The sequence below is a fragment of the Scleropages formosus genome, chromosome 9 (genome assembly GCF_900964775.1).
Source record: "Scleropages formosus chromosome 9, fSclFor1.1, whole genome shotgun sequence".
NCBI classification, from domain to species: domain Eukaryota; kingdom Metazoa; phylum Chordata; class Actinopteri; order Osteoglossiformes; family Osteoglossidae; genus Scleropages; species Scleropages formosus.
The window spans coordinates 18,687,996-18,714,558 of record NC_041814.1 but is presented as its reverse complement, the minus strand read 5'-3'; the positions used below and the strand labels follow the sequence as shown (position 1 = coordinate 18,714,558).

The 26,563-nt window shown below is 42.2% G+C and overlaps 1 protein-coding gene across 1 annotated transcript; it reads left to right on the top strand.

Annotated features, from left to right (window-relative positions):
* Window positions 1–10,350: 10,350 nt before the first annotated feature.
* On the top strand, window positions 10,351–26,304 carry LOC108935347 (phospholipid phosphatase-related protein type 4-like). Its single transcript, XM_018753894.2, has 7 exons — window positions 10,351–10,440; window positions 17,168–17,353; window positions 18,190–18,319; window positions 18,955–19,150; window positions 21,643–21,700; window positions 22,051–22,224; window positions 23,656–26,304. The coding sequence occupies exons 1-7, from the start codon at window positions 10,360–10,362 to the stop codon at window positions 25,009–25,011; spliced, it is 2,181 nt and encodes a 726-aa protein (XP_018609410.2). The 5' UTR covers window positions 10,351–10,359; the 3' UTR covers window positions 25,012–26,304.
* Window positions 26,305–26,563: the final 259 nt, after the last annotated feature.

The window sequence follows — 26,563 nt, the reverse complement described above, 5'->3', positions numbered from 1 at the left end:
CATGACTTGCCCCTTTACCACCACTTTATTCAAAGCATGCAACTGCAAATGCACTTCCCATGTTTTACTACAGTTAAAGCGTGCAGAACATAATCCGCTATGTACAGGATGACAGGACCCTCGTTAAAAATACATACATTATTTTCACAGAAAGGTTTTCGGCAGGAGAGCTTTCTCTTGAAATTTCCGACACAAAATATTGTAGTTTCCCACATTACCGGACAGCCAGTTTAGAACAAAGCCTCAAAGATCACCTAAGAATCGACGTGTGTTGCTCGTGGCTTTGTGTTTTGTTATTTGTCACATTTTTTTGTCTTATTATACTGACACATAACCTTTTCTGTTACTTGACTTTGTGGAATAATCTGTGTGCTTTATCACTGTTTTTGTTCACACCTCAGTTACATGAAAACATTATTCTAAAAAACATTAAGCGATTTCTTTGCCGTCTGTTCAGCTTCTGTTCTCAGCGTTACAGTATGTACAGTATTCCCAAACTCCAAACCTTTGCACATTCACCTGCACTTAATGGCTGAGCGACATAAACCTACTTGATGTTTATCACCTGAAATAAAAAATCTTCTAAGATTAACAGACTGCACTCCTGCTCTTTCAAAATACATTCATATTTCTGAACAAAAGTTTTTACATTAGAAATATACAATTAAAATGATTATTTAAAACAAAAACATGTATTACATTATACACATAATAAATGTTTATTATTGCACTTGTTACAACATTATTATTACTTTTCTCCAAAGCAAATTATGAAGATTCAGCCTGTTTGTACAGCTGGGTAGTTTTTACTGGTGCACTAGTAAATATAGCAGTAGGCAGATTCAAACCTGGCTGCCCTGATGGTGAGAAAATGACTCTTACCACTATTCCACCTGCTGCCCCCTTTACAAATTCACCTTCTTATACCATTTTGCGAATTGTTTACCTCTTTCTCATTCTATGGTTCAGGTCATTGCTGAATTTAGAAAAGGAAACACTGGGCAAGTCTTAAAGTCAGAATAAAGCACAAAGCAGTACAATATCTAACAAAATACTAATAAGAAGATGGAGATAGTGGTGCTAAAGTAAGAAAATGGAAACTAACTTGCAAATGCAGATGATGTGTTAAACCAAAGGGGGGACTGCAAACCACTGTCTGTTACTGAGTCATTATAATTGTTTCTAATAAGCACATGGTCACGTTCTCTGATTTTCGACAACGTGAAAATAGCACTTTACGTTCAAGATGTTCCTAACACTGCAGATTAAGCATTTTTATATGTGATAGTTGGTATTTCACAGCCAGTTGCTGCGCAGCTGTTGGCCTTATATCTATTCTGTATGTTGTTTCACATCGTAATATTTTCCAGGTTCTCGTATAAGTTATTAATATTTAATCATTTAGCTGACACCTTTGTTAAAATTGACTTACAGTGTTTGCACATTGAGCTACCCATTTATACAGCTGGATCATATCTTTCTTGCTTTTTACCAAGAAATTTAGGCTAAGTACTTTGCTAAAGGGTGCTGCAGTAGGAATGGGGATTCAAATCTTATATATACAAAATTTATTTTATTTCAGTAAAAAATTTGTTGGAAGTATTTTAAAAGGCTAGTTCAGCACACAGTTACTTACTGTTGCAGCTGCATTATCTTTTGTAAAAATGGAAAAAACAGTTGACAATGTTAATATCATAGAATGAATTAGGTAGCTGAAGAACTGCAATTGTACCAAAGAAACACTGCGATAACCGAGATGTTCTTGAAGCATAAAACAGCCAAAAAGCATTTACAAAGGTTTTGCAAAGTAATAATTTGTATTCCCAGAAAATCACACACTTTCTGTTCTCTTATACAACTGTCTACAATCTATTTCAAAATACCCAGGAATTATGTAACATTTTATGATGTTTAGCTGGCTCTATAATAATTTTATCATACCAATTGTGCCTGTTTGTTTTAAACACCCTAACCAGATGTTAGAAAGATGTTGGGCTGCTAACTGTAATCCCAGCAGAGACCACACAGTTTTAGAATTTCTAGGGCAGACTAGGAAGACGGAGATGTAAGATTTATCCTCATAATAGTACTCCTATAACCAGTGCTCTAAAAGCAATGAATGTGGCAGCAGAGATTAATATGGTGATCGCCTTCGTAGGACTTAATAGCCTGTTCCCCATTATATGCTTTCTTTACATTTAGAAAAATTTTAATTTTTTTTATTATTAGGAGTGGTGAGGAAAAAGCTGAAATCTTGACAGCTTCTTCAAGGCAAGGAAAGAAGAAGAAGTTGTTGCAAGTCAAAAATGGCCATCACTATGTGTTGAGCTTCACAAAGCCAGTATTTAGCATATGAAAACCAGATCTGTTTTGCATCATTACATGACATTTGTTTCACTCATAAAACTAACACTATATTTTCAGCCCAGAATTAGAACTAGAATTTGAAGTTTTCTGAATTCTACCATATCGTATTAAAAATTAAATGGAACTGCCTGTAGACCTTAATTAAGAGGAGAAAAGGCTATGCAATTACAGACAAAGTTTTGAAACTCCCCAGAAGCACTTTTAAGCCTAATGTATTTAAATGGAAAGAAGGCAATAATGGCAAAACGTAGACAATACCAAAATCTGACTGCCCTAACAAACTGCGCAGCCCAAAGAGAACTGAGCAAGAGGCGAAATTAAACACTGACAGAGATCAGCAAATGGGATCATGGAATCACTACATGGGTTTGACTTCTTGGGCAGAGTGACTAGAAAGAAGGCAGCAAGTCTAGACAGAGAAATGCCAACCATAAGTCATGCATGGTGTTTGCCAGAAAGTCAATGTGGAAGACTCAGAAACCTTCTGTAAGATGATTTATGTGGTTTGATGAGGCTTGAGTTTTGCTCTTTGGCTGGTAAGCAAAGATATGTGTTCAGAACAAGCGCAACACAGCTCATTACTAATGTAACCAGATTCCTGCCCTCAAGGACAGTGGTAACAGGTTTCCTTTTCAGCAAGTGGGACTGGACACCTTTATGACATCAAGGACAAAATGGACAGAGCCAAACATGGGCAAATCCTGCAGGAAAACCTAACTCAGTCAGGAAGAGGTTTGTATTTGGGGCAAGGATTAATGATTCAGCAGGACTACAAGAGCAAACTAGAAAGAAAAGTCTTAAGCACAACCAAGTCAGTATTATGGGCAGACCCAGGCTTGAATCCCACTGAAATTCTGTGGTATGACCTGAAAAATACTGTCCGCTGATGCTTTCCCAGCAGAGTTGTAACGAGTTTGCACAAAGGAATGGGCAAAGGCTCTAAAATCTAAATCTGCAAAGCACATACAGCCTCATCCACAAGGACTGAAAGCTGTAACTGGTTCCCATAGCCTGTTTACACAATACTGACCCAGCTTGTGTGAGTGAAATGTCTCTTTAATTCTGGGGAAGACTAATGGATTCAAATCTTAAGCAGTGATAGAAGAGAATGTGAAAGTTCGGGAGGGGTAAATATTATATGGTCATGTGAATTTTATGACACTATTTTGTATCATTAACCTTTATTTTGCTGGTATCTTTGTACAAGAAAATGTACAATGTGAGATAATCATTTATACTGCAGGACATTCTTAGTGTATCTGTTCAGTGATAGTACCTTCCGGAAGGGCGCTGCAGAAGCAGCATGGATTGGAACTAGGAAACTTTACATTACAGAGGAAGAGCACTAACCATTATAGCACCTGCTGTCATGGAAGTATGAGGAAATACTGTAAGTATAGCAGCATTATGTATATTATATATACACATGTCATCATGCTATGTGTATCTAGCTGACAATGTGTTACATTCTAAATCCAAGAAATACATACACACACACAGAAACCACTTGTCCCAAGCAAGACTGCAGCAAACCAGAGCCTAACCTGGCAACACAGGGCATAAGGCTGGAGAGGGAGGGGACACACCCAGGACAGGACGCCAGTCTTTCACAAGGCACCCCAAGCGGGACTTGAACCCCAGACCCACTGGAGAACAGGACCCGGTCCAACCCACTGCACCACCGCACCCCCCTCATGAGAAATAAAAAATAAAATTTCAGTTCTATTTTTAATTTGGTGAACATTTGGACCTACTAGAGACTGATGCCCCAGTTTACAGAAGGATTGAAATGAAGGAATATATGATTTTAGTTATAAAGGCCCGAGTTTATAACAGCACCTTTCCCATCCATCTGGAAGGGGCTGCTGTTAAACAGTTAGTGCTGAATTAATTGTTTTTGTTCTATAATGTGTTTTCGCACACATTGTTTTCTTCTTGATATTATACCTACATTTATTTAGCTCATATTAGCTTACTGTCCCACTGATGTCACTTTAATCAAGGAAAGGGTGGGTATTTTTTATGTTAGTATTGTACCATACCTATTCCAAATAACCCTATGGGATGGGCACTGTTTCCTTAAATTCAATTTATTGTTTAATTCAGAAATTCCACCAACAAAGCAAACTAAGGAAGTTCTTAGTACTATACATGCCATTTTAACAATAAGGAAAAGAAATGCATATAATTTCTTAAAAAGTACCAAACATGAGTGCTTTTAAAGTTCCAAAAATTGTCATTATATTAATACTCTGAACTGTTTTGAATGAGACCTGATCCTTCCTGCCATCTATGAAAATAGTTTTTCAAAAAATATTTTCATCTATGAAAAGATTTTACACACTCAAAACTGGCTCAGAGTGTACCATACATGTGTGTTACTGTGTGACTTTTCTCTCTGGTTAACTCCATCAGGGCTTTGTGTAATTTAAACTGGAATATTTTAATCATATCCAAAGGAACAGCACCTCCGGCCCACCTCTTCTCCCACGTGTTTTTAGTCATTTAAAGCAGTCTTGGCTTTTTAAATAGCTTCAATCTTCCTCTAAACGCAGCTCATATTGTATATTTCACTTCTGAAACAACACAAAGTGTCTTGTCCAGACAAAACCATGTTCATAAGGAGTTAACTCTGTTAAGAGAAACACAGTCTAGTCTAATAGTAATATTTCTGTTAATTTCAGTTCTGTGAGACTTTCCAGTGACAGGGTATTAATGGTGAATTTCTGTTTTCTGTGGCTGTTCCCTCAAGGCTGTCTAGTAATTGAACCCACCTGCACATCTGAAAATAAATGCCTGTGTGATGTAGGGCAGCAACATAGGCTGTCATAGAAAATTATGTAACAAATGATGATATTATCACATGCCTATGTATAATTTCCTTTCCACTGCAACGCAATGTAGGGCGAAAAAACAAAAAGCAATGAAACGATGAGCGACACTGCCATGCAGATCACCCAAACACTGGAAGCACTTGTTCCATGGTACCAAGACCACAAGAGTTACCTGGTTTTAACCATGGTGCAGTGCTGTATTTCCATTCTCTCTACTAGTCATAGCTCAAGAAGGCGCTTTTGGTGTTTTCACAGATGCTTCCTCCTTACACTGTACTGCCATTGTGCACTTGACTTGTGTGGTAACAGTAATGCTGTAAGACAGACTAGAGGAGTTATGGAGAGAGGAAAAAAAGTCCTACCTTGGAGAGCGCAGGGAGGGAGTTAATCGTCTCAACAGCTTCGGACAGACACAACCCTAGATAAAGAGCATACAACACTTCTTTTACCAGGGGGCTCTTTAAATGTTTACTTGCCCACTGCTGCTATGTAGAACAGTGTGTTGTTACCCTGTGCTCATCAATGACAGCGATTCGGGAACACTTTGGGTGTCCTCTCCACTCTAATAGTGTGTAATTACCGCACTGTGCGCACCGAGAGCAGCGCGACGCGCATGCGCGGCACAGCTCAGCCAGCGCGAGGCGTCCTCCGTGCAGCGGTTCCTGGAACTAGAGGCTCGTTGCGGCGGCGCTGCGAACCTAAGACGCCGTGCGCTTCTGCGCTCCTCTTACTGACAGCTATCCTGTTCGCGCATCGGTTTCTCTGCAGACAGCGGCTACGAGTTCATTCTACTTGACGAGTCATTGGCGAGAGAGTGCGGTGGCGCAGTGGGTTAGAGTGGGTCCTGCTGTTCTCTGGGTCTGGGGTTCGAGTCCCGCTGCGGGTACCTTGCGACGGACTGGCGTCCTGTCTTGTTTCCCCTCTCCCTTACGCCCTGTGTTGCCGGGTTAGGCTCCGGCTCTCTGGGGCAAGTGGTTTCAGACGTGTGTGTCAGTCATCGTCGAATGATGCAAAAATGAGTGTTTCCCATCCAGTGTTTTTAAATAATGCTAATTGAAAATTATCCTCTGAAAGAAATACAGTAAACTGCTATATTCCACTGACCAAGGCGACTTGCACTTAGGTAAGCAGTTTTACAATGATTTACCCATTATACAGCACAGTATTCTTATTAGAGTAATACAGTAGGAACACTGATATAGGGCTTTTCAATAGGTATGGAATTTGAACCGAGAACCTTCAGATTGCCGGCAAAAGCCCCCAACCGCTACGCCACCTGCAGCATTTCAAACGGCATAGCGCAGCATGATTTTAAGCATCCTTACTTATTACAGATGGTCCTGCTATGTGGTGGAATTATGAGCAAAAACGGCTTCCTAAGTGCTCTTTTCCCTAAAGAAATAATGGAAAACAGCATTAATGTGGACAGATGTGACCTATTCTATCTATAAGTCAGTCAGTCTGTCTGCCGATCTGTTTACTTGTTTATTTTGTTGAGGATACTGTACATTCTGTTTGTCGATGATATAAAAAAACAATACACGAAGCAAGACACTAGAAGGCAAAGATTGAAATGATGCTATGTGGAGAGCAAAAATATTTAAACTGCATTTCATATTTATCTTACTCTGGTCATTACTGTGTTTTATACCTTTCCACCCCTTACCATAGAAGAGTGCATTGCATCCAGTAGTAGGATGATGAAGCAAAAACAAACCCATCCTTTCAGTGCTTTAGAAAACACTTACAGTATTGTACTGCAAAAGATACATAAGAGTACAATAATGCCTTGAAAAAAACTTTTTTAATAATCATAAAATACAATAAAAAATAAAACAAATACACTTCTTTTTCGTGTTTTAAACATTCAGTTTTCATTTAAAACACATCCCATTTTTGATCTGGTGATTTGTTAAAGTCTGAAATTATTATAACTATACTGGGTAACAAATAAGTTGTGAAATGTCTGCAAAAGAATGTATTTTGGAGTGTTGAATAGCACAGGCCATCTTTTCTGGGCTTGGTACACTTCACTTCCAAACAGCATCTTTTACTCAGTCTCATCAACTAAATTTGGTTGGTTTGAGTATTGCTGGGCCATATGGACACCACGTTAAGTGAAAGTGCACAAATACAACCAGTCAACCAATTTCAGTAATCACCTGTCCCGAGTGGGGTCGCAGTAAGCCGGAGCCTATCCTGGAGACATTGGGCACCAGGCACACCCTGGACAGGGCACCAGTCCATTGCAGGGCCACAACCAGCTCCCCAGGCACACATCCAGGCAAAGGTACTGGAGCACTTGCAGGACAAGTACGTGACTCAAGGGTGCCACAGCTGGAGGCAGGGATCAAACCGGCAACTTTCAGAGCCGAAGGCAGCTGCTCCAACCACAACACCACCAGCCACCCTGCACAAATATAATTTTTGCAAATTATTTTCTTCTACATTCATCAGAAACAACCTCTAACTTTTTATTACTCTTATGTGCTACATGCACGTATAAACTGACCCTGCTTGGGTCAGTGAACCCTGCAAGCCAGTGTCAAGTGACAGAGTTCATAGAAAATAAAAGGCTTAACTACAGATTTAAAGACAATACAAGCAGAATTTTTGTTTTTTATTCCATCCTCCTAAATGCCATAACTCTTGTTACATTTATTTAGCAGACACTTTCCCCCAAAGCAACTTCCAATGGATACTATGTAGTTTTATCAGCTCACACACCTTATTCACCAAGGCAACTTACACTGCTAGATACACTACTTACAATTGGTCATTCATCCATACATCAGTGGAACACACTGAGTGTCACTTACACACCATGGGGAACCTGAACAGCACATGTTTAGAGTGTGGGAGGAAACCCACACAGACACAGGGAGAACATGGAAACTCCACACAGACTGAGCAGAGATTGAACCCACAATTTTTTGCACCACCCAAGCACTGTGAGACAGCAGCACTACTCACTGTGCCATCATGCTGCCCTTGCTTGCTTGCAATGTCTTGCAAATGTTGGAGTGGTTAATGAACTGTATCTGTGACCAACTTGTTATGTTAAATCACAACATTGTATATTATAACTTCTTAAATCTTGAGAAAGAGAGCACGCAAAACCAGAACTGTAAAATACACTATGTGAGTCTCTCTGGATAAAAAGAATATTGTAACAGGTGTTTCTCTGGAGAAGGTAACAAATATTCCTTTCTGACTGAGAAAATTGGACATTGCCAATGCTTAAGGTTGTTCTTGAAGACAAACTCTGCATCATTTTTTAGAGAAAAATTTGCATCATAAGAACACCCCTCACTTTCATTATCGTGGATGAATCCATTCTTTTCTAATGGAAAGACCCGGGCAGATCATGTAAAGGAAACCCTCCATTCTACCGCTAGCACTTGATATCAAAGGTTAGCCTTTCTTTGGTTGCTGCCACATGAGAGTATAAGCACTTGTAGTTAAGCTTGCAGGAATGAAATGCATTAAATCCAATTGGTCTGGCTCTAAATTAAAATCATATTACTTTCACATAATTATCAAAATTTATTTATTCATGGCAAACAGCCACTTTCATTTGGTGCCTCCAAGTTTCAAATATTTTGTGACTAAAAATCTAACAAATGATGTTGTTACAACAAATATACACCATCTACAGTACCAATTGAATGTCAAAAATAAAGATGTTCTAAGTTAAATTTTACATGTGTTGTAGTTATATTGTCTACTGCGTTCTTTCCCCATGATGCAAGACACACTTTGGCAATCAATTTAAATTTACCAGTGGGAATGAAATTAATTGCAAGCTATATTAAAATCTGTACTGGATTGAACGTTCATAAACTAGTTTAAGTATCCTCAAGAGAACATTACATATTAAACACTGAAGGTGCTGTGATTTTGGGGGATCTGAATGTGTGCACACATTTTTGCACACACTGCTGTATCTATGCTTTCTATGCTTTTCCCTGCACCTTTTCTAATTTGCTGCACCCATTGGACCATTTGACAATTCACTAATGCTAGGGTGACATATAAAACACTGTGCTTAGATATGACTCATTCAACCATCAAGATAGACCTGCAGATTGCAATCAAAAGAATGTGTTCTTTGGGCTCCTGACATGTGACTGGCACATATTAGTTGTAACTGAGACAGATGATAAAGGACAAGAAAGAAATGCATTATGCAAAGCCACATCTTCTTAAGTGACAGGGTTCAAAAGAGCACAGATGACATTACACACTACTGTGAGGGTTCTGAACATTGCAGTCATGTACTTACCTTTCTTTGATAAGGGATTTGTCACTGAAACATTTTTATTTAGCTATCTGCATAAAAGATTAGATATGAGGTTACATTAAATATGAGGTTAAATGATGCATTTACATCTACAACCTTCAGTAGATGTTTAATATAGTATGTGGCCTCATATGAATGTAACCTAATCTAACAGAAGTGCTCTACCTATTATTACATGTGATCAGTGACAGCGGAACAGATTCGATGCAGAAATGTTTTCTGTATCAGAAATGACAGCTTCCACATGTTCCAGATGTCTTGTTTGATATAGTAACATGTGGGCTGACAGTTAAAATGTGCGCTCTTGCGCTTCCACTGGGGGTACAGCCGGGCTGTCTATGAATTACGGCTCCCGCACCCCCCCCCCCCCTTCGCCCCCCAGCGGGGATGACGTCATTTCACCCAGTATTGTACCTTTGAGCAGGCGCAGCCTGTCACACCGAGTTATAAGAACACGCGCCCGCCAGGACCCCGAGCGGCCACAGGGATGCTCTCCTGAGCCTGGAGCGCCGCACACGTCCCACATTCCGTTACTCCCCGTCTGTCTGTGTCTCAGGATCCAGGGTGTCTGAGTGAGAAGTTCTGGCTCTTGCGGTCACCCCGCCGCACCGCTTGTCCATCCTCTGCCACCATGGAGCTGCGGGGAGCCTCGCGCCAGTCGGGTCGGTAGGCACGAGCGCGTGCTCCGCTCCCCACCAGTCTCGGCGCCACCGCGGAGAACCTGGAGGTCCAGCAGATCTGGGAACGCGGGAGATCCAGGAGATCGAGCGCAGAAGGCTGCTCCAGCAAATCTCGGGGAACTGAAGGTCCGGGAGATCTAGGAGGTCCATCATCATCATCATCATCATCATCATCATGTCCACGGAGGACGGAAGGAGCGCGGCAAAGTTGACCAAAGACAGCGTCTCCTTGTTGCCTTGCTTCTATTTCGTGGAGGTAAGAGTCGGTGCATCTGCTCTAATCTTAAATCCGGACTGCGAGCTCATGATGATCTGTTTATTATTTATGACCGACGGGGAATTTCTTTTGCTTTTTTTTTGCAGTGAATATCATAATGATTATTATGACTTCATAATTATATGTGAACTGCGTACGTGCTTATTTTGACGCGTTTCTTAAAATCACGTGCATTGGCCAGTGCGATATAACCTGCGAAGCTTTGCCAAAATGCGTGGAAATGTGTCATTAATTAGGGCTGTTGAGTTAATTTCACATATTTTTTCCTCAATTCCGTGCTGCTGCTGCTGCTGTTGAAGTTTGTGGTGCGAATTTGTGTAAATTTGCTCTAAAACGGTCTTGTTGTGTTTTTCCGAGTCAAAAGTAAGTTGCCTTCATAAATTATGTGTATGTTTTATAAAAATAGACTGGGGTAGATGTTTGCATGACGCCTACATACAGACCTTAGCAGTAAGGAGACAGTGTGTCCAGTATGGGGATGTGAAATAGATCCAGGGCTGTCAGGGTTACACACAATGACAATGTAAGCTGTGACTGTAATAAATATTCAGTTTATAGAGATTTAGGTGTAAACTATTATGTCTCCAGTTAATGAATGAAAGCTCCAGTATTATCATGGTTCTGTTTTTGTAGTGGTTACTTCTCAATATGTTCTACTTAAGAAGTATTCATTCGACTGGTGCAGCAAAGCCTTTTTTTTAGGCTTTCTTTACCACAGCAACTTCACTGTAAGAACTATTTACCAATAACTTGTTGTCCAATGCAGGGTTCATTGATTTAGAGCCTATACCAGAAGCATTGGATGGGACAACTGGTAGCGTAGCGGTTAGAGCTGCTGCCTTTGGATCTAAAGGTCTCAGATTTGATCTCCAGCTGTAGTACCCTTGACCAAGGTGCTTGCACTATATTGTTCAAGTAAAATTATCCAACTGTATAAATAGGTAAACAATTTTAAGTACCTTAACATTATACGTCACTTTGGAGAAAAGTGTCAGTTAAATGAATACATATGAATAGGAGGCAGGTTACACTCTGGATGGGACACCAGGACATTCTCTCACAAACACACCCACATTTATTGTTTTACACATATAAACGATAAGGACAATTGTTGTTGCTATCGAGTCAAACCTGACCCATAGCAATCACCTGTGTGGTTTTCATCGCAAGGGAGGAACAGAAGGGGGTTGCCAGTGCTATCCTCTATATGTTGAGGGAGGCACACGCAGGGAGAAACACAGAGCCGCCACACACCCTGAGCAAGGCTCAAACCCCAGACCCGCCAAACAGCGAGGTATCGGTCAAACCCACCAGATCCCCCCAATAAGGACAATTAGGAGTCACAAATACACCAGAAAGGCACATCTGTGGACTGTGGGAAGAAACCCATGCAAACACGGGGATAGCAAGCAAACTCTACACAAGCTAGACTGTATTTGAACCCATGTATGAATTCAGTGCCTTTTGGTTCCGAATGCACCATCGTAGTTGTTGTTGTTGCCGTCTGAGTGGATCTTGACTTGTTATAAAGCTTATTTCATTTTATGGTGGCATTAATGAATGTCACAATAACCGAGTTGCAATTTCCTGAATATCATATGGTTAGTCAACAGTTTTATTTAAAAGAATGAAACATGGTGCATTGTACTGTATGTGTTTTCAGTTCTGAGAGTTGCAATAATGGCATTAGTTGTCTGAGTACTTGTAAAGGCTGTAAAAATTTATGAAATGAGACCAAATAAAGTCCATCATTCAGTGCATAAAAGATAGTTGGTCTTTGTGGAGTTCTTAGCATTAGGCCCAAGAACATGTTTTAAGAGACCATTTAAGTATGAATATTTCATCTGTGTTTCACACATGACAAGGAGAACAAGTGGGTAACCTCATAAAGGTACACGAAAGACCATCATTATCTGGTTCTAAATGTGTTTCTAACACATATTTTAGATCTTTACTGAGAAATACCTGAGCCTGAAGCTTTTATAAAAATAGGCTTGCACTGGGTTCAAGGTCTGTTAATTTGGGACACTGTTCCTGTTCGTCTGGTAACAGCTGGAACATCACACGGATGCATTCTGCTGAGCAAATAATTATGGGAAATCGATAATGAAGTTGCCCGTCTGTCACCATGCTTAATCCTTTAATGCTTGAGAGAGCACTCCGTGTGGTGTTCTTTGAAGGGTGGACAGTAGGGCGGATTTGAAATTGCTGCTGTAATTTCAACACCGTCACACTCGGGGACTCAAACCAGTGCCCTTCGTTTGGACGTTCGGGGTTTTATTATTTGCCTTTTGTTTTTAAACAGATCTCGATAATGCATCCAGGGTTAAACCAGAAATTATGTAGAGAAGTGGTGTTTCATCGATAAAGGTGGGAGCATAAAAACTCTCATACGTTCGCCCATTAATTCAGCCCTTCATTCGTTTTGTCATACATAGATTTGTGCATCCAGAGTTAAACACCCAAATGGACAGCAATCAAGCAGACCATACAAAGTGACAGAAGCTTTAACTGAAAACTACAGCTGAAAGTAGTTCGCTTGGGGGCAGAACAGCTGTGGCTGGAAAGACAGCAGTGGTCACTTGTGCTCATTAGTCGCTCTCATCGATTACTCCACAGGGCTTTAGCTTCGGTGCGCTTAGCATTGTGCAAAAAGAGGTGCCGTGTGCTTCACGACAACCCGGAGTACCGGTCCTGCCGATGTTCGCGTAGCACTGGTGTCACTGCCTCATAGAGACGCAATACCATTTCTTCTTCTTCGAATCATGTCAACGAGTTTAGCGTTTCAGTAACGCTTGATCTCAGAAAAGTGTGTCTCGTCCAGGCAAAATGAACATTGGATCTACTTGTAAAAATTTTACAAAGCATTTTGTATTATTTCTTCAAGCACTATTTTTTAAAAAATTTTTAATAGTTTTTTTAATTACATATTTAATATATTGAATATTTTTGCAGCAAGTCATATAGGGAGTCAGTTTTTTCATAGTTCTGTCCCTCTATCATCAAGCTAGTATTTAACACAAATGCATGTCATGGCAATGCATGTACCTGATTTATAGCTGTGGTAAGGGAATTAAAGCCCTTATTTTACTTTTTGCTGAGATCTAAGTTTCAGACAACATAAAATGGTGAAGGAGCACAGTGCTCCAACAAATCCTAAATTATTGGAGGTGGTTCAAACAATGAAAGGTATTCCAGTTCCATTTGTGAGACCTGGGATGTTTGCCCTCATACAGAAGAGGTGCTACTGGCCTGTGTTTCAGTATATGTGCCAGTACGTGGCTGATGTTCGCAGGTTTCACGGTCGTACACTCTCCGGCACAGGATTATCACAGAGCCTGGGAAGAGAAGAAACCCAACTATAAGTGCTGCTGCTCTGGTTTACTTGCAGCTAATGGCGCAAACTTAAGAGTATTTGGGCGGAGGTAAGGAGTAGGTGCCACTGAGTCAAAGTTTTAATTCTTGGCAACCATTGGCTTCAAGGTTGAGGTTACCAAAGTGGTTTATTGATACTTACTTTTGTATTAGATATACCCGTCACCCCATTAGAGTGCTAAAGATGGGTGGGCTGCCACTGGTACGAGGAGCCCTGAGGTTTATTTTTCCTCCTCTTCTTCGCAGTAAGGAGTTTTTGTTTTCTTCTCCTCAGCTTCCTTAACCTAACTGCAAGTGTTGCCTTCCTTTGTTGTATTATTCCCTGGAACTTTGTTCAGTGCTCTGTGTCACTATGAGAAGAGATCTCTGTAAAAATAAGCATAAACAATAAGAACAAATATGAATACGGTGGCGCAGCAGGTTTGGCCGGCTGTGCCTGCTCTCCAGGGTGGGTCTGGGGTTCAAGTCCCGCTGGGAGTGCCCTGTGACAGACTGGTGTCCCGTCCTGGGTGTGTCCCCTCCCCCTCCAGCCTTGCGCCCTGTGTTGCTGGATTAGGCTCCGGTTCGCCACGACCCCGCTTCTGACAAGCGGTTTCAGACGATGTGTGTGTGATGTATTTGCACTATGGGAGGAAACCCTCACATACATGGGGAGAAAAGGCAAACTGCACATAGACAGATTTAAACCTACATCCCAGGAGCTGCGAGGCACTGACATTACCCACTGTACCACCATGGTACCCCCTCCTTTTTAAAATATAAAACACATTTTTGCTGTCTGGCCTAAATAACTCAAAGTAAGCTAGAACACTATAATGTTCCAAAAACACATTTTAATAGTTTAAGTGCTTGCGAGCTGCTCTGCAAAGCGTGAGTGCAGGACTGTTAAAGAGCTACAGAGGAGGGAACCAAATGAATTTAAAAAATGTATATTAATGCATGAAAATTGATTTCACAATATCAAAGCCTGTTTTTCTGTGGGTTATAGCAGGACACAGAATTCTGTTCATGTTTTAGCCATAATGAATGTGTTTCTCCTGAATTACACCAGTTAAATTTGTATACATCTATGAAGAATATACATAATCAGTCAGAGAAAGAATGCAGAAAAATTACACATTAAAAGTAAGAGTTAATCATATTTGAATGCCTTGTGGCACGAAAGTCAGCAGGACTCGGTTTAAAACAGCAGCTTCAAGAGGTAGCTGCTCTAGGAGGAAAAAATCAAGTGCATGCTTGTTTTAAAGGATAAATATGTCAGTCTAAATTTCGAATTAGTGCATGAGGATACTGACAGTGAAGAGCACGTAGTAGGAGCCCAGCTGAATACCCCTGTTTCTTTAACCGAAAAGCATTTCTCACCTGTTTAGATAACACAGGAGTGTCCACCAGGCAACTGTCTTGTATGAAGGGTGGTTCATGGTGCACAACAGAACATTTCAGTGAAGTCCTGAGGTGTATACCACTAATACACTGCCTCCTCATCTAATGTACACAACTGGAACGAGTAGTGAGACCATCTCGGTTTGTTGACTTTGTAAAGCCAAAGTATCACAAAGCTGTAATCAATAAAAGCTTAATAATATCCATCCATCGTCAACAACCGCTTGTCCCAAGCATGGTCACGGCAAGCCGGATCCTAACCCGGCAACACAGGGTGCAAGGCCGAAGGGGACACACCCGGGACGGGACACCAGTCTGTCGAAAGGCACCCCAAGCAGGACTCGAACCCCAGACCCGCCGCACAGTGGGCACCAGCTGAACCCACCACGCCCCCTTCTGCTTAATAATACCCTCAATTATACTATAAAAGACGCTGGCGATGGATCGGCCATACCCTGCGAAAGCCAGCTTGGGCCACACCTGAGGAAAACTGGAAAAGCTGGCCCAGGACAGAGATGCCTGGAAAGCCCTTGTTGACGGCCTATGCCCCAACAGCGGTAGTAGGCATAACCCCAATTATACTATGGCATGGCTATATCCAATAACCAGTTATACTATGACATGACTATACTGCTCAATTATTTAGCAAAACTAAACACTTTAACGTGAAAACTATAAAATGGATCGATAATTGATAATTATAGCCAAATAGATTACGGTAATCGTTCTATTTTACACATACATTTTTTAGTCTACTCTTTGGTTGGGTTCATAAAACAAATTGTTTGGTTTGCTAAATTTAAGAAATATAGTTAGTATTTTTAATTCTGTTCCTCACAGGTGCTGACTCATGCAGACAATATTGCCTAGACTGCAAATATCTTCTCAGCACTTTAACAAGAGCCAGGATAAACAAGTGTACTGCTGGGGAGACTGATGAGTTGGCACTCATCAGTGATATTATTTCAAGAATATTACTTCCCATGAAATTCGGGCAGCGGTAGCCAAGCGTGAGCACCACGCGGCTCTCGGTTTAGCAAGTTACCTAGATGCAGTGTGTCATAGCTCCTCCACTGTATGAGTGTGCGGTGAGAGATTTGTGCAGGAATGTATTATTGCTGCAGAAATCCCTTTTATTACATTTACTATGGAGAGTGCTACAGTACTCATTTTAAAATGTTTGTCATGTCTGTGTTCGCTTCTAGGTTGTTGTTGTTGTTGTTGTTGTGTGACGGGGGGGGGCAGCTCCACATCTGAGTCTGGAACATAAATCAAACTCCAGTCTAGTGCTGTAGCTCTGCGAATGTGTATAATTGTAAAGGGTCGTCACATTTTATTAAGGCTACAGCTTCTCTGCCTGTTAAATATATTCACAGTGTGTGTCTTACCTTTTTATGAGATTAGTAGAAGAGTCAGTCTATGAAATGATGACCTGACTAAGATGACAAGATAGATACAGGTACTTTGACTCTAGATGCTAAATGTAGTAGTAAGTAATAGTAATATGAAGTACTGAACACTTTATATGGCCACCCTTTAGTGAAATCACATAGAACCAAGTGAAATCTATGCACATGACAAAAGTAATGTGATATGATACAAATCAATTTTATTTTATTTTTTTTTTAGTTTGCACAAACTGTCACTCAGTTCACGGGTGTGTGATTGTGATTGTGAAAGACTGTCTGACAGAGACTGCAGTGGGATGGGGTTCTTTCCAGAGTGTACCATGCCTCGAGTGTTTGCTGACAGTGAAGGAATTAATGGTTTTTGAACAAAGAATATTGAATAAGAAGTATGCAAATACAAAGTATGGAAACATTTTTTGCAATCTTCAAATCTGTGTTAAATATGGAATGTATAGAAAGAATGTGATAAAATATGGTCTGTACATAAAGAGGCTGGAGGTGAGTGTGGAGGGGTCTTTGACATTGGTCTGCACCAACAGCTGCCCATCCTGGCCTCGTCCGTGGTCAGCCTGTACTTCCTGGAGCTGACGGATGTGTTCAAGCCCGTGCTGGCAGGGTACACCTGCCACGACCGGAGCCTGAGCCTGCCCTACGTCGAGCCCACCCACGAGGTGGTCCCCTTCCTGATGTTGCTCAGTCTGGCCTTTGCAGGGCCCACAGCCACGGTGGGTCACGTCCAGCACCGCGGTGCTCGCCGGAATCAATGATCCTACGGCTTTAATGTCCACGCTGCATTCCGTTCGGCTTCGTTCATGAGGTGTTACGGATGCCGGTACACATTTGCAACCCTTTTCCCAAGGCTTGTGTCATGTCAGTACAGACAGAGCAGTTCGGTCAGTTAATGTGTTATCAACTATTGCATTTTCTTTGCAAAAACAGATCGTTGGGACGAAACCCTCTCATAAGCTGAGAACTAAGTGCGAAAGTCTTACCACCTAAATATCGCAAACGGTGTCCTACTGGTCCGTAAATTACTTACCGGTACATTTAAACCCGAAGTCGTGTCTACCGGCAGCTGTTATATGAGGCAGTCAAACTCTGTAATCTATCCACGAGGGCTGATTCGCAGGCCCTCGGAGTCTGGCTCGCGTCCCAAAGAGGAACAAAAAACTAGAATGTGTCCATTCTGTCCTAGAGTACAAAGTGGGTCAGGCAGGCTCACAGATCAGGGACAGATCCCACTGCAAATGCACAGGTGGGCACTTTTGTCCCTTTGGCTTTCAGTTTCTAAAGGCTTATGTAGCTCCTCTTTGAAAAAAGTTGCGGCAGAGCACAGAAGTAGGGCGTACTTTAGCCGTGTGAACGCGCCCCATTTCCCATGATCCCTCGCGCACAGACGTGAATGCGGTATCACAGTGAAATATGCGAAGATTAGAGAAGACATTAGAGGAATGTTGGGAAGAAGTGCAGCAATTTATACAGCTTCACACTGGAGAGGAATTGGACTCATTCACCTGCAGACTGATAGTAAATACTGACAAAGCGAACCGTTCTGCTCCAGATAATGATTGGGGAGGGTATTCTGTACTGCTGCCTGTCGCGGAGGAAGGACTGCGTTGGAGCCGAGTCAGACATCAACGCTGCAGGATGCAACTTCAACTCCTACATCCGCAGAGCTGTCAGGTTTGTAGGTATGTTTTTTTTTTTTTTTTCTGTAAGGTCTTTTTTCCTTAAGGTAGGCTGTGATGTTTAATAATAAACTGATTTTTGGAGGTATCAGTCCAGGTAAGAAATCAGTGAAGAAGAATAAAGAACAAGAAATCAAGCACTGCCAGAATAAACTATATGCAAGACGTGACATTTGTCAAAGCATAAAAAAGGATAGTGGAAGGCGAAATATAAAATGTTGAAAAGGTTCTCTTGACTCCTGGTCTTGCTATTAAAATGTAGTCAGCAGGGCTGAAGGTTAAGCGATGAAGCATAACACTTTTTATTAAGGATAAAGATTCCAACTTTTAAATTGAGGGTTGCTGCTTCCTGGGACCTGCTGTTGTACACCTGAGTGAGGTACTAGGCCTTATATGCGCCAATAAATTATAAAGCTCTTTAAGTACTTACAAGTTCAAGTTGCCTTGAATGGGAATGCAGGCCTACCAACCCCAAAATAGTACTCAAAGCCATGGCTTAATTCCTCATTTTTATACGTGTAGTGTTTATTACCAACCTTGACAAACTGAACTGAGAGGGAAGCGGAAACATGCTACTGTGTGTTTGTGTGTGTGTGTGTGTGTGTGTGTGTGTGTGTGTGTGTGTGTGCGCCCGCAAGGTGTGCACGTGTTCGGCCTCTGTGCCACCGCCCTCATCACGGATATCATCCAGCTGTCCACTGGCTACCACGCGCCGTACTTCCTTACCGTGTGCAAGCCCAACTACACGACGCTCAACACCACCTGTGAGGAGAACTCCTTCATCGTGGAGGACATCTGCTCCGGGTCCGACCCGACCGTGATCAACAGCGGCAGGTCAGTCACGGAGGACCTGGGCTCATACAGTTGAAGCTTTTATGTTATTCCTCTGTGCCCTAATGACAGATATGGCCACTTCATGGTCATTTAGTAAGATTTTACACCACGGGTGACTTTCATCCCAAGATTCCAATTCTACGGCATTGCTTCCCAGCCTTTTCCCAGGCATCAGTGTGTACAGTTTTTAGCTTGCCTCACCATTTTAGCACTTCTCTGAACTAATCTTCACCCTAACTGAACTGCTTTAGGTGTCTAACACAACATTATGAACAATTTAAAATTCAGCTGGGATTCCTCCCCGAATGATGACTGAAAGCCACTGCTCTATACTATCCCCAGATGCTCACCGCACACCTTATTCAGCTGAATCTTTTTATAGAAGCAATTTTCGGAAAATTCCTTGCACACCAGTGCACCTGAAGGACCACCACTAGCCCTTGAACATCTGACCCTTTCATACAGACTAGTTTAACGTACTGTCCTGTTCCTTTAAGGTACCATGACATCCAGAATTAAGTAGCTGAAAATGTGAAACTCTCTTTACTTAAACACATATATATTTACATTCACGTTTATTCATGTAGCAGACGCTTTTGTCCGAAGCGACGTACATCTCAGCAAAATTAAAATTTATGCATTACAGTAAGAGAAAGATACATAGCTGCAGACATGAAAGTCTCAAGCAAACCTAGTTTGTTCCCTACCACTTGCTGCACCGGGGTTCATCATCCGAGTAGGTGCATAAAACACAGGATAGACAAATCCTGATACCCTCCCAACAAGTTTTTTTATGTGTGTGTGTGTGTGTGTGTGTGTGTGTGTGTGTGTGTGCGTCAGTCCATCGCAGGGCACCCCAAGCAGCCCCAAACCCACCAGAGAGCAGGATCCGGCCAAGCCTGCTGCAACACTGCACCCCTCCGGGGCAATTCATTAAAGTTCTTATTTTACTTTATTACCAAAACCCTTTGTTTGCCTGTCATAAAACCTTGGTATTAGTACGGATGGTACATAAAAGTTTGAAATATAAACCCACATTCAACCAGACTTGACTGAAACAGACTTGATATGGGAGTTCTGCACAAATATGACTCATTTTGCTGTAATACCTCATTACATTTGCCCAGTGGCTGGTGTGTGCACAACATTATGATTTTTGTTTGCTTCAACCGTGCGTTTATTAGGGCCCATGGCAATATACGCACTTCTACGATATGAATTGCAAAAAATGACTTCATACATTTTGAGTACGAGGAATCCCTGTTGTTTCAACCCAAAAGTAAATTTTAATGGCTTTGCTGCCTGTGCAGTTGTTACTCACAGGCCAATCAAACAGGGGATTCCTATAAATATGAAATCAGTGAGTACAGACAAATCACAGAGAGCTTTATGTAAAAAACTGACACTGTCATTGTTTCATATTCACAACATTGCTTTGTGCCTGTATCTTGTAGTATTTTTCATAATACATAACTCGAATTTGTGTAAAAGTTTTATTTACACAACCTTGTACAGGCAGAATTCTTTGTTAATAAACTAGTTCTGCTCTACAAATGCAATATTTGGATTTTACTTAAAATATTTTTCATTAATGAGAGAAAAACGAGATCATCCGAAATGCATTTGTCTTAGGACGGGATAAAGGAAGCAATGACAGTAGCTATATCGATTGATTTATTGAATATTTTTGCTGCCTAATTACTTTTGATTCTTCCTTCTATCTCATGGATGGGATCATAAATTTGGTAAATGGTTTTACTTGTCTGTTGGACAGATACAGATTAAATGGGGCATTAAATTAAATCCTGTGGACCCCGGAGTGATTTGAGAAATAAAACGCTTACAATTGACTGAGGCCTATAGCCCAAGTTCAGCATGAGAATAGGAATTTAGGAGACTGATACACACTTTTTAAGCATTTTTCTTTTTTATATTCATGACATAAATACAGACGGACTGTCATTTTAATGTTCGTATTAAAAAATAATGGTTTTCAAAGCGGTAAGGTTACTTTTAAGATTGCATTTTATGACAGTTCAGAAGGAAGGTGAAAATACCTTTTTTCAATGTTGAGCTTCAGACTAGGGGCCTTCTGTACACTCAATGGATAATTGCCTTCCACATCGCTGCTGAAATGAATTAATTTCAATAAATCTGTGTCAGGAAACTGGGGTCAGCAGAGCTGTTTGAAAAAGAAAATGCCAAATGTCAAACCTGTAAATCTATTCAAATCTCAGCTTGAGAGCACTTAGAAAATACTCCACAGTAATGTCAGCTTGCTGAAAAACACCCTTGGATATGCACATGTGTAAAGAATGCCTCAAGAAAGCTCCTGGCTGACTAACTCAGCGTATGTGGCAGGTAATGACTGGGATCATTTTTACAAAGAGTGAAGTTTTTTGGTCTGTCTGGCCAAACCTAGTCCGGCACATTATTTTCTGAGATCGAATTCTTTCAATACGAAGAACAACTCTGTTCTGCCTCTGTTGCAGGAAATCTTTTCCATCCCAGCATGCCACCATGGCATCCTTCGCTGCTGTCTACATCTCCGTGAGTAATCCAGCCTCATGTTCATCCCTGTGCAGCATGGGTTAGATGCAGCCCAACAATCGGCACAGGACATTGTAACGTGAGAGAGAAGCTTTTAAACAAATCTAATACCTGGCTAATTGCATCAGAACAAACAACATGTTCACTACAAACTCTAGTTTATTATGATACTATGGTATGGAAAGTATGTCTTTGAGTATTAGACAAGTAATTCTCATTGATTGGGACTAACATATTTCTTTCACGGTTTCATTCGGTTTTCACCGTGAAGTTTAAAATGTGAAAAGGTTCATTTTCACAGGCACTGTAATAATCACAGTCATTTACTGGGATTACTTTCGTACTTCTAGATGTACTTCAACGCAACTCTGAATGACTCTTCGAAGCTTTTAAAACCAGCACTGGTATTCACTTTCATCATATGTGCCATTATATGTGGACTGACGCGTATCATTCAGTACAAGAACCACGCTGTCGACGTTTACCTCGGCTTCCTGATTGGAGGTGGAATAGCTATCTATCTGGTAAATATTGCTCATATACAGTATACTTTTCTGCAGTACATTTCATGTATCCTTTCTCTTTTTTTTTTCAGTTACCTACATATATGACTCAGGGGCAGGATGTACCGTAGCGTCTAAGGATAAATCCATCCATCCATTTTCAATAACTGCTTGTCCACATTAGGGTCGCAGTGATCCAGAGCCTATCCTGGAAGCACTGGGTGCAAGGCTGACAGGGGGTAAACCCTGGACGGGATGCCAGTGCATTGCAGGGTAGCCACACATATACGCACACACAGTCACTGATGCATTCACACATTAAGGGCAATTAGAGACAACAATTCACCTGAACAGTTTTTTTTTTTTTTTTTTTGGGGTTGTGGGAGGAAACCCATGCAATTATGGGGAGAACATGCAAATTGAGCGGTGGCACTGGCCACCATTCTCTCACACCACCTAGGTGCTGTGAGGCAGCAGCACTACTCACTGTGCCACCGTACCACCCCGTTGCAGTGATACAGATCAGTAAAATATGGTTTAAAGTCCTGCGGTTCTTGAACTCTCAGATGAACAGGATGTCCAATAAATTATTATTTCATACCATTATGCACCTGCTCCTATCTAAATTTGCCAGAATTGAAAATTTTGTTAAAATCATATGGTGATACCAACAAAATATTTAACATTTTCTTTTCTTTGTCTGAGTAAGAGGAAGTCATTTGACAACATTGAGCGATAACTGGTTGTTCTGCGTGCTCCGCTAAAAAATGTTTTCCTCCTCAAGGCCATACTCTTTTCCCCTGAGAGCTAGATGACATACTGCTGCTTCATTTGCAGATAAATGTCAAGCTGTAGGAGTTCCCTTCAGCACACGCATAATTGCATGTATAATTATATGCTTTTTCAATTATTAAAATGCGAAGGTGAAAGAGTCCTGATTTTTTTTTTTTGTCTGCCCTGTAATGAACTGAAAATTGAGATGGCTCAGGAGTTGAGAAATACACACACACACACACATTTTCAGAACCGCTCGTCCTTTACGGGGTCACGGGGAACCGGAGCCTACCCGGCAACACAGGGCGTAAGGCCAGAGGGGGAAGGGGACACACCCAGGACGGGACGCCAGTCCGCCGCAAGGCACCCCAAGTGGGACTCGAACCCCAGACCCACCGGAGAGCAGGACTGCGGTCCAACCCACTGCGCCACCGCACCCCCTTGAGTTGAGAAATATTAGTTTATAAATGCATGAACAAACCACATGTTTGATATTGTAGATTTTCTGTAAGATTAGGGAAAATTTCGCTTGCACTGCAGTTACTGCTTCTTAAGTTTCCGTATTTTGTCATAAAAGGGCAGCTTTCACACTGATTAGGCTGCAAAGTGGTGTGTTGACAACATCAGCACCAAGCTGTCAAAGGACAGATGGAACGTAATGCTCTGTTGTGTCATCAGGGGCTGTACGCTGTCGGCAACTTCCAGTCAAGCGAAGAGCCCTCAAACCAGCAGATAAAACTTCGAGACCCTCGACAGCCACTGACAGATGTGCGTCAGGACCCCAGCCGCCACTTGCAAACAAAGAACGCCAGCAGTGATGGCATCTCCTCGCGTTCCGGGAGCATCCTTAACCACAGCCGTCGAGATGCCGCCTCCCTCACCAACCTAAAGAGGGCCAGTGCCGACGTGGAGGTCATCACTCCAAGGATTCCCATGGGCAAGGAGAACATGGTCACCTTCAGCAACACGTTGCCCAGAGTCCACAGTTCTGCTGTGGAGGAGGCCACACGCCGCAACGCCACCATCCATGCCTCTATGGACACGACCCGTTCCAAGCAGCTGCTTTCACAATGGAAGAGCAAGAACGAGAGCCACAATTTGTCCCTGCAGGTGATTGAAACAGAGGTCAGCCACTCTCCCCAGAGAGCCATAGAAATGAGGTCCAGTTCTGAGCCTGCTGGGGTGGGGATCAACGGGGATAACCACGCTTCTGCAAGTCAATTCATGAAACTGACCACCAGCAACAACCATTTGCCCAGCAACAACCATTTGCCCAGCAACAATAGCGGAATCACCGGCGGCACCAGGGTTTCCATGCCGTCACGGCCCGACTCAACCAAACTGGTCCACATCCCGGAGGAGACCCAGGAGAACATCGGTAATACATCCCCTAAGAGCACCACCTGCCGCTCCAAGTGGCTCAAGGTGGCGGAGAAGAGTGGCATGTGCAGGTCCAACAGCCAGCCACGGATAATGCAGGTCATTGCCATGTCCAAGCAACAGGGCCTTCTCCAGGGCAGCCCCAAGAGCTCAGATGGCAGCTCGGTCAGCTGCACGGGGTCAATCCGTTACAAGGCACTCACAGACCAGGACCCCGTCAGCATCGTGAGGGTGGAGGCCCACCCAGAAGGTGATTGTCCACCATCTGCCAATGGAAGTGGCTCCTGGAAATGGAGCTCGCAGGAGAAGGTTGTCCTCCGGCAGCCATTTGAGCTCAATGACCTCAACAGAGACCCCGAAAGGCCCGAGTCCAGGGCAGACGGCTACGGCCCCATCAACAGGGAGTCGAGTAATGCGGACTGCAACAGCGGAAACCACTGTCACCACCACCCACAGGCAGTCACCACTATCCGTGTGACACCGGTGGAGGGCGGTGAAGTTGCCTCCGAGACCTTGTCTGCTGCCTCTAGCCAGGACTCCACTCTCAGAAGGAAGGGGAACATCATCCTCATCCCCGAACGAGGCAGCAGTCCAGACAACACTAGGAATATCTTTTACAAGGGGACTTCACAGAGTCAGGCATTTGGTCAGTGACCCCATCCCACACATCTTGACAAAAGGGAGTTCACAAAGTCAAACATTCAGTGACTGATTCAGAACATCTCACGCAAAGAGACTTCACAGAATCAGGCTTGTAGGGAACCCTTCCTGAACATCTTTTACAAAGGGGTTTCGCTGAGTCAGATGTTCAGTAATCCCTTCCTGAACATCTCTCGCTCACTGACAAATTCCTGAACATTTTTTCCTAAAAGACTTGACCAGCTACAGTGTTCAGTCAATAACTCGTTCTTGCATTCATGGCCTTTGTCACTGGTGTTCAGCAAACACAAGAAAATTACAGAGGCTTGCAGATTTAGCTATTTTCACAGCCAGTCTGAGTATTCTGATAAGTCAATGTATTTCATAACAAAGAACACTTCTTTTTCCAAAGTATAAGACACTAACCTGTGCATGGTGGTTGCTTTTCGTATATCTATTCACACTCAAAAGCACAAACTAGGATGTGTTGTGGGGCTGTCCGAAACGTTTTTTTGCACAGTAAAGATATTTCGTTAATGTAGGATGCACGCACCTCTGACAGTATTTAAATCGTGCCAGAATTTTAAGAAGTAGACACATTTAGTCTGTTCAACAATTTGCCTTTTTCAAACTTCACTGCTTTTCCTCATTATTACTCTTGATATAATGTGACTTTTGCACTTATCATAGCTGTCTATAGGAACTTTCAAGAAGACTTTCATAAATTGACTACAAAAGCAAAATCCTCTATTTTCACTATGTAAATATGTATGAACCTAATGTCAAAATACTTCCACCTTATTCACCTTGCTCACTGCTAGAAAAAATATTTAAATCTACGTAAAGTCTTTTGGATTAAAGTTTGTTGACATAGATTGGCTGTTACAAGACATAAATAAATCGATTGTTTTGTATTAGAGGCACAAACCACTTTCTCATCGCTAGAGGAGCTAGAAGCAGAGAAAATTAAAAGCTGATTATAGTGTGTTTTTTCATGAGGAATGTGTTGCAGCGAATTTACCTTTCCACAGGCAGCACTGATTCCCACATGAAACAACTTGGCTTTACTTTTTAAGATATACTTTAAATGTGCCGTGCTGAAAATGGTTCACATTGTGCTAAAATGGAAACATTTTATTCAAACTGAAAAACTGAAATATAATTTTTATGTTGTAGAAACCACAGTCTCAAAGAGATTATTAGGTCCTTGTAAGAGATGAGACAGGAGACAGGAGATGCAGTTGCCCATTGCAGTGGGCTTTCATTTGCCCTTAGACAGGGGAGAAGGAAGGAGACGGGGGACCAGGGAACAGGTAGGGGGCGGCGGGTCGGTCGGGACGCGGGCGTCGTCTCAGGGATCGGGTTCGCCCCTGTCTCGTTCTCCTCCTCGGTCTCTTCCCCCTACTGCTGGGCACCGGGGAAGAAATACGGAGTGAAATCAGCCCCAGCTGTGGCTGCTTTGCCCCCGTCTCCGCCCCCTCCCCAGGCCGCCTCGGCGTGCTACGGTCCTTTCTTTCAAAAAAGTGTGCGCCTGCGGTTTCATGTTCATCAATAAGGGCATTACATT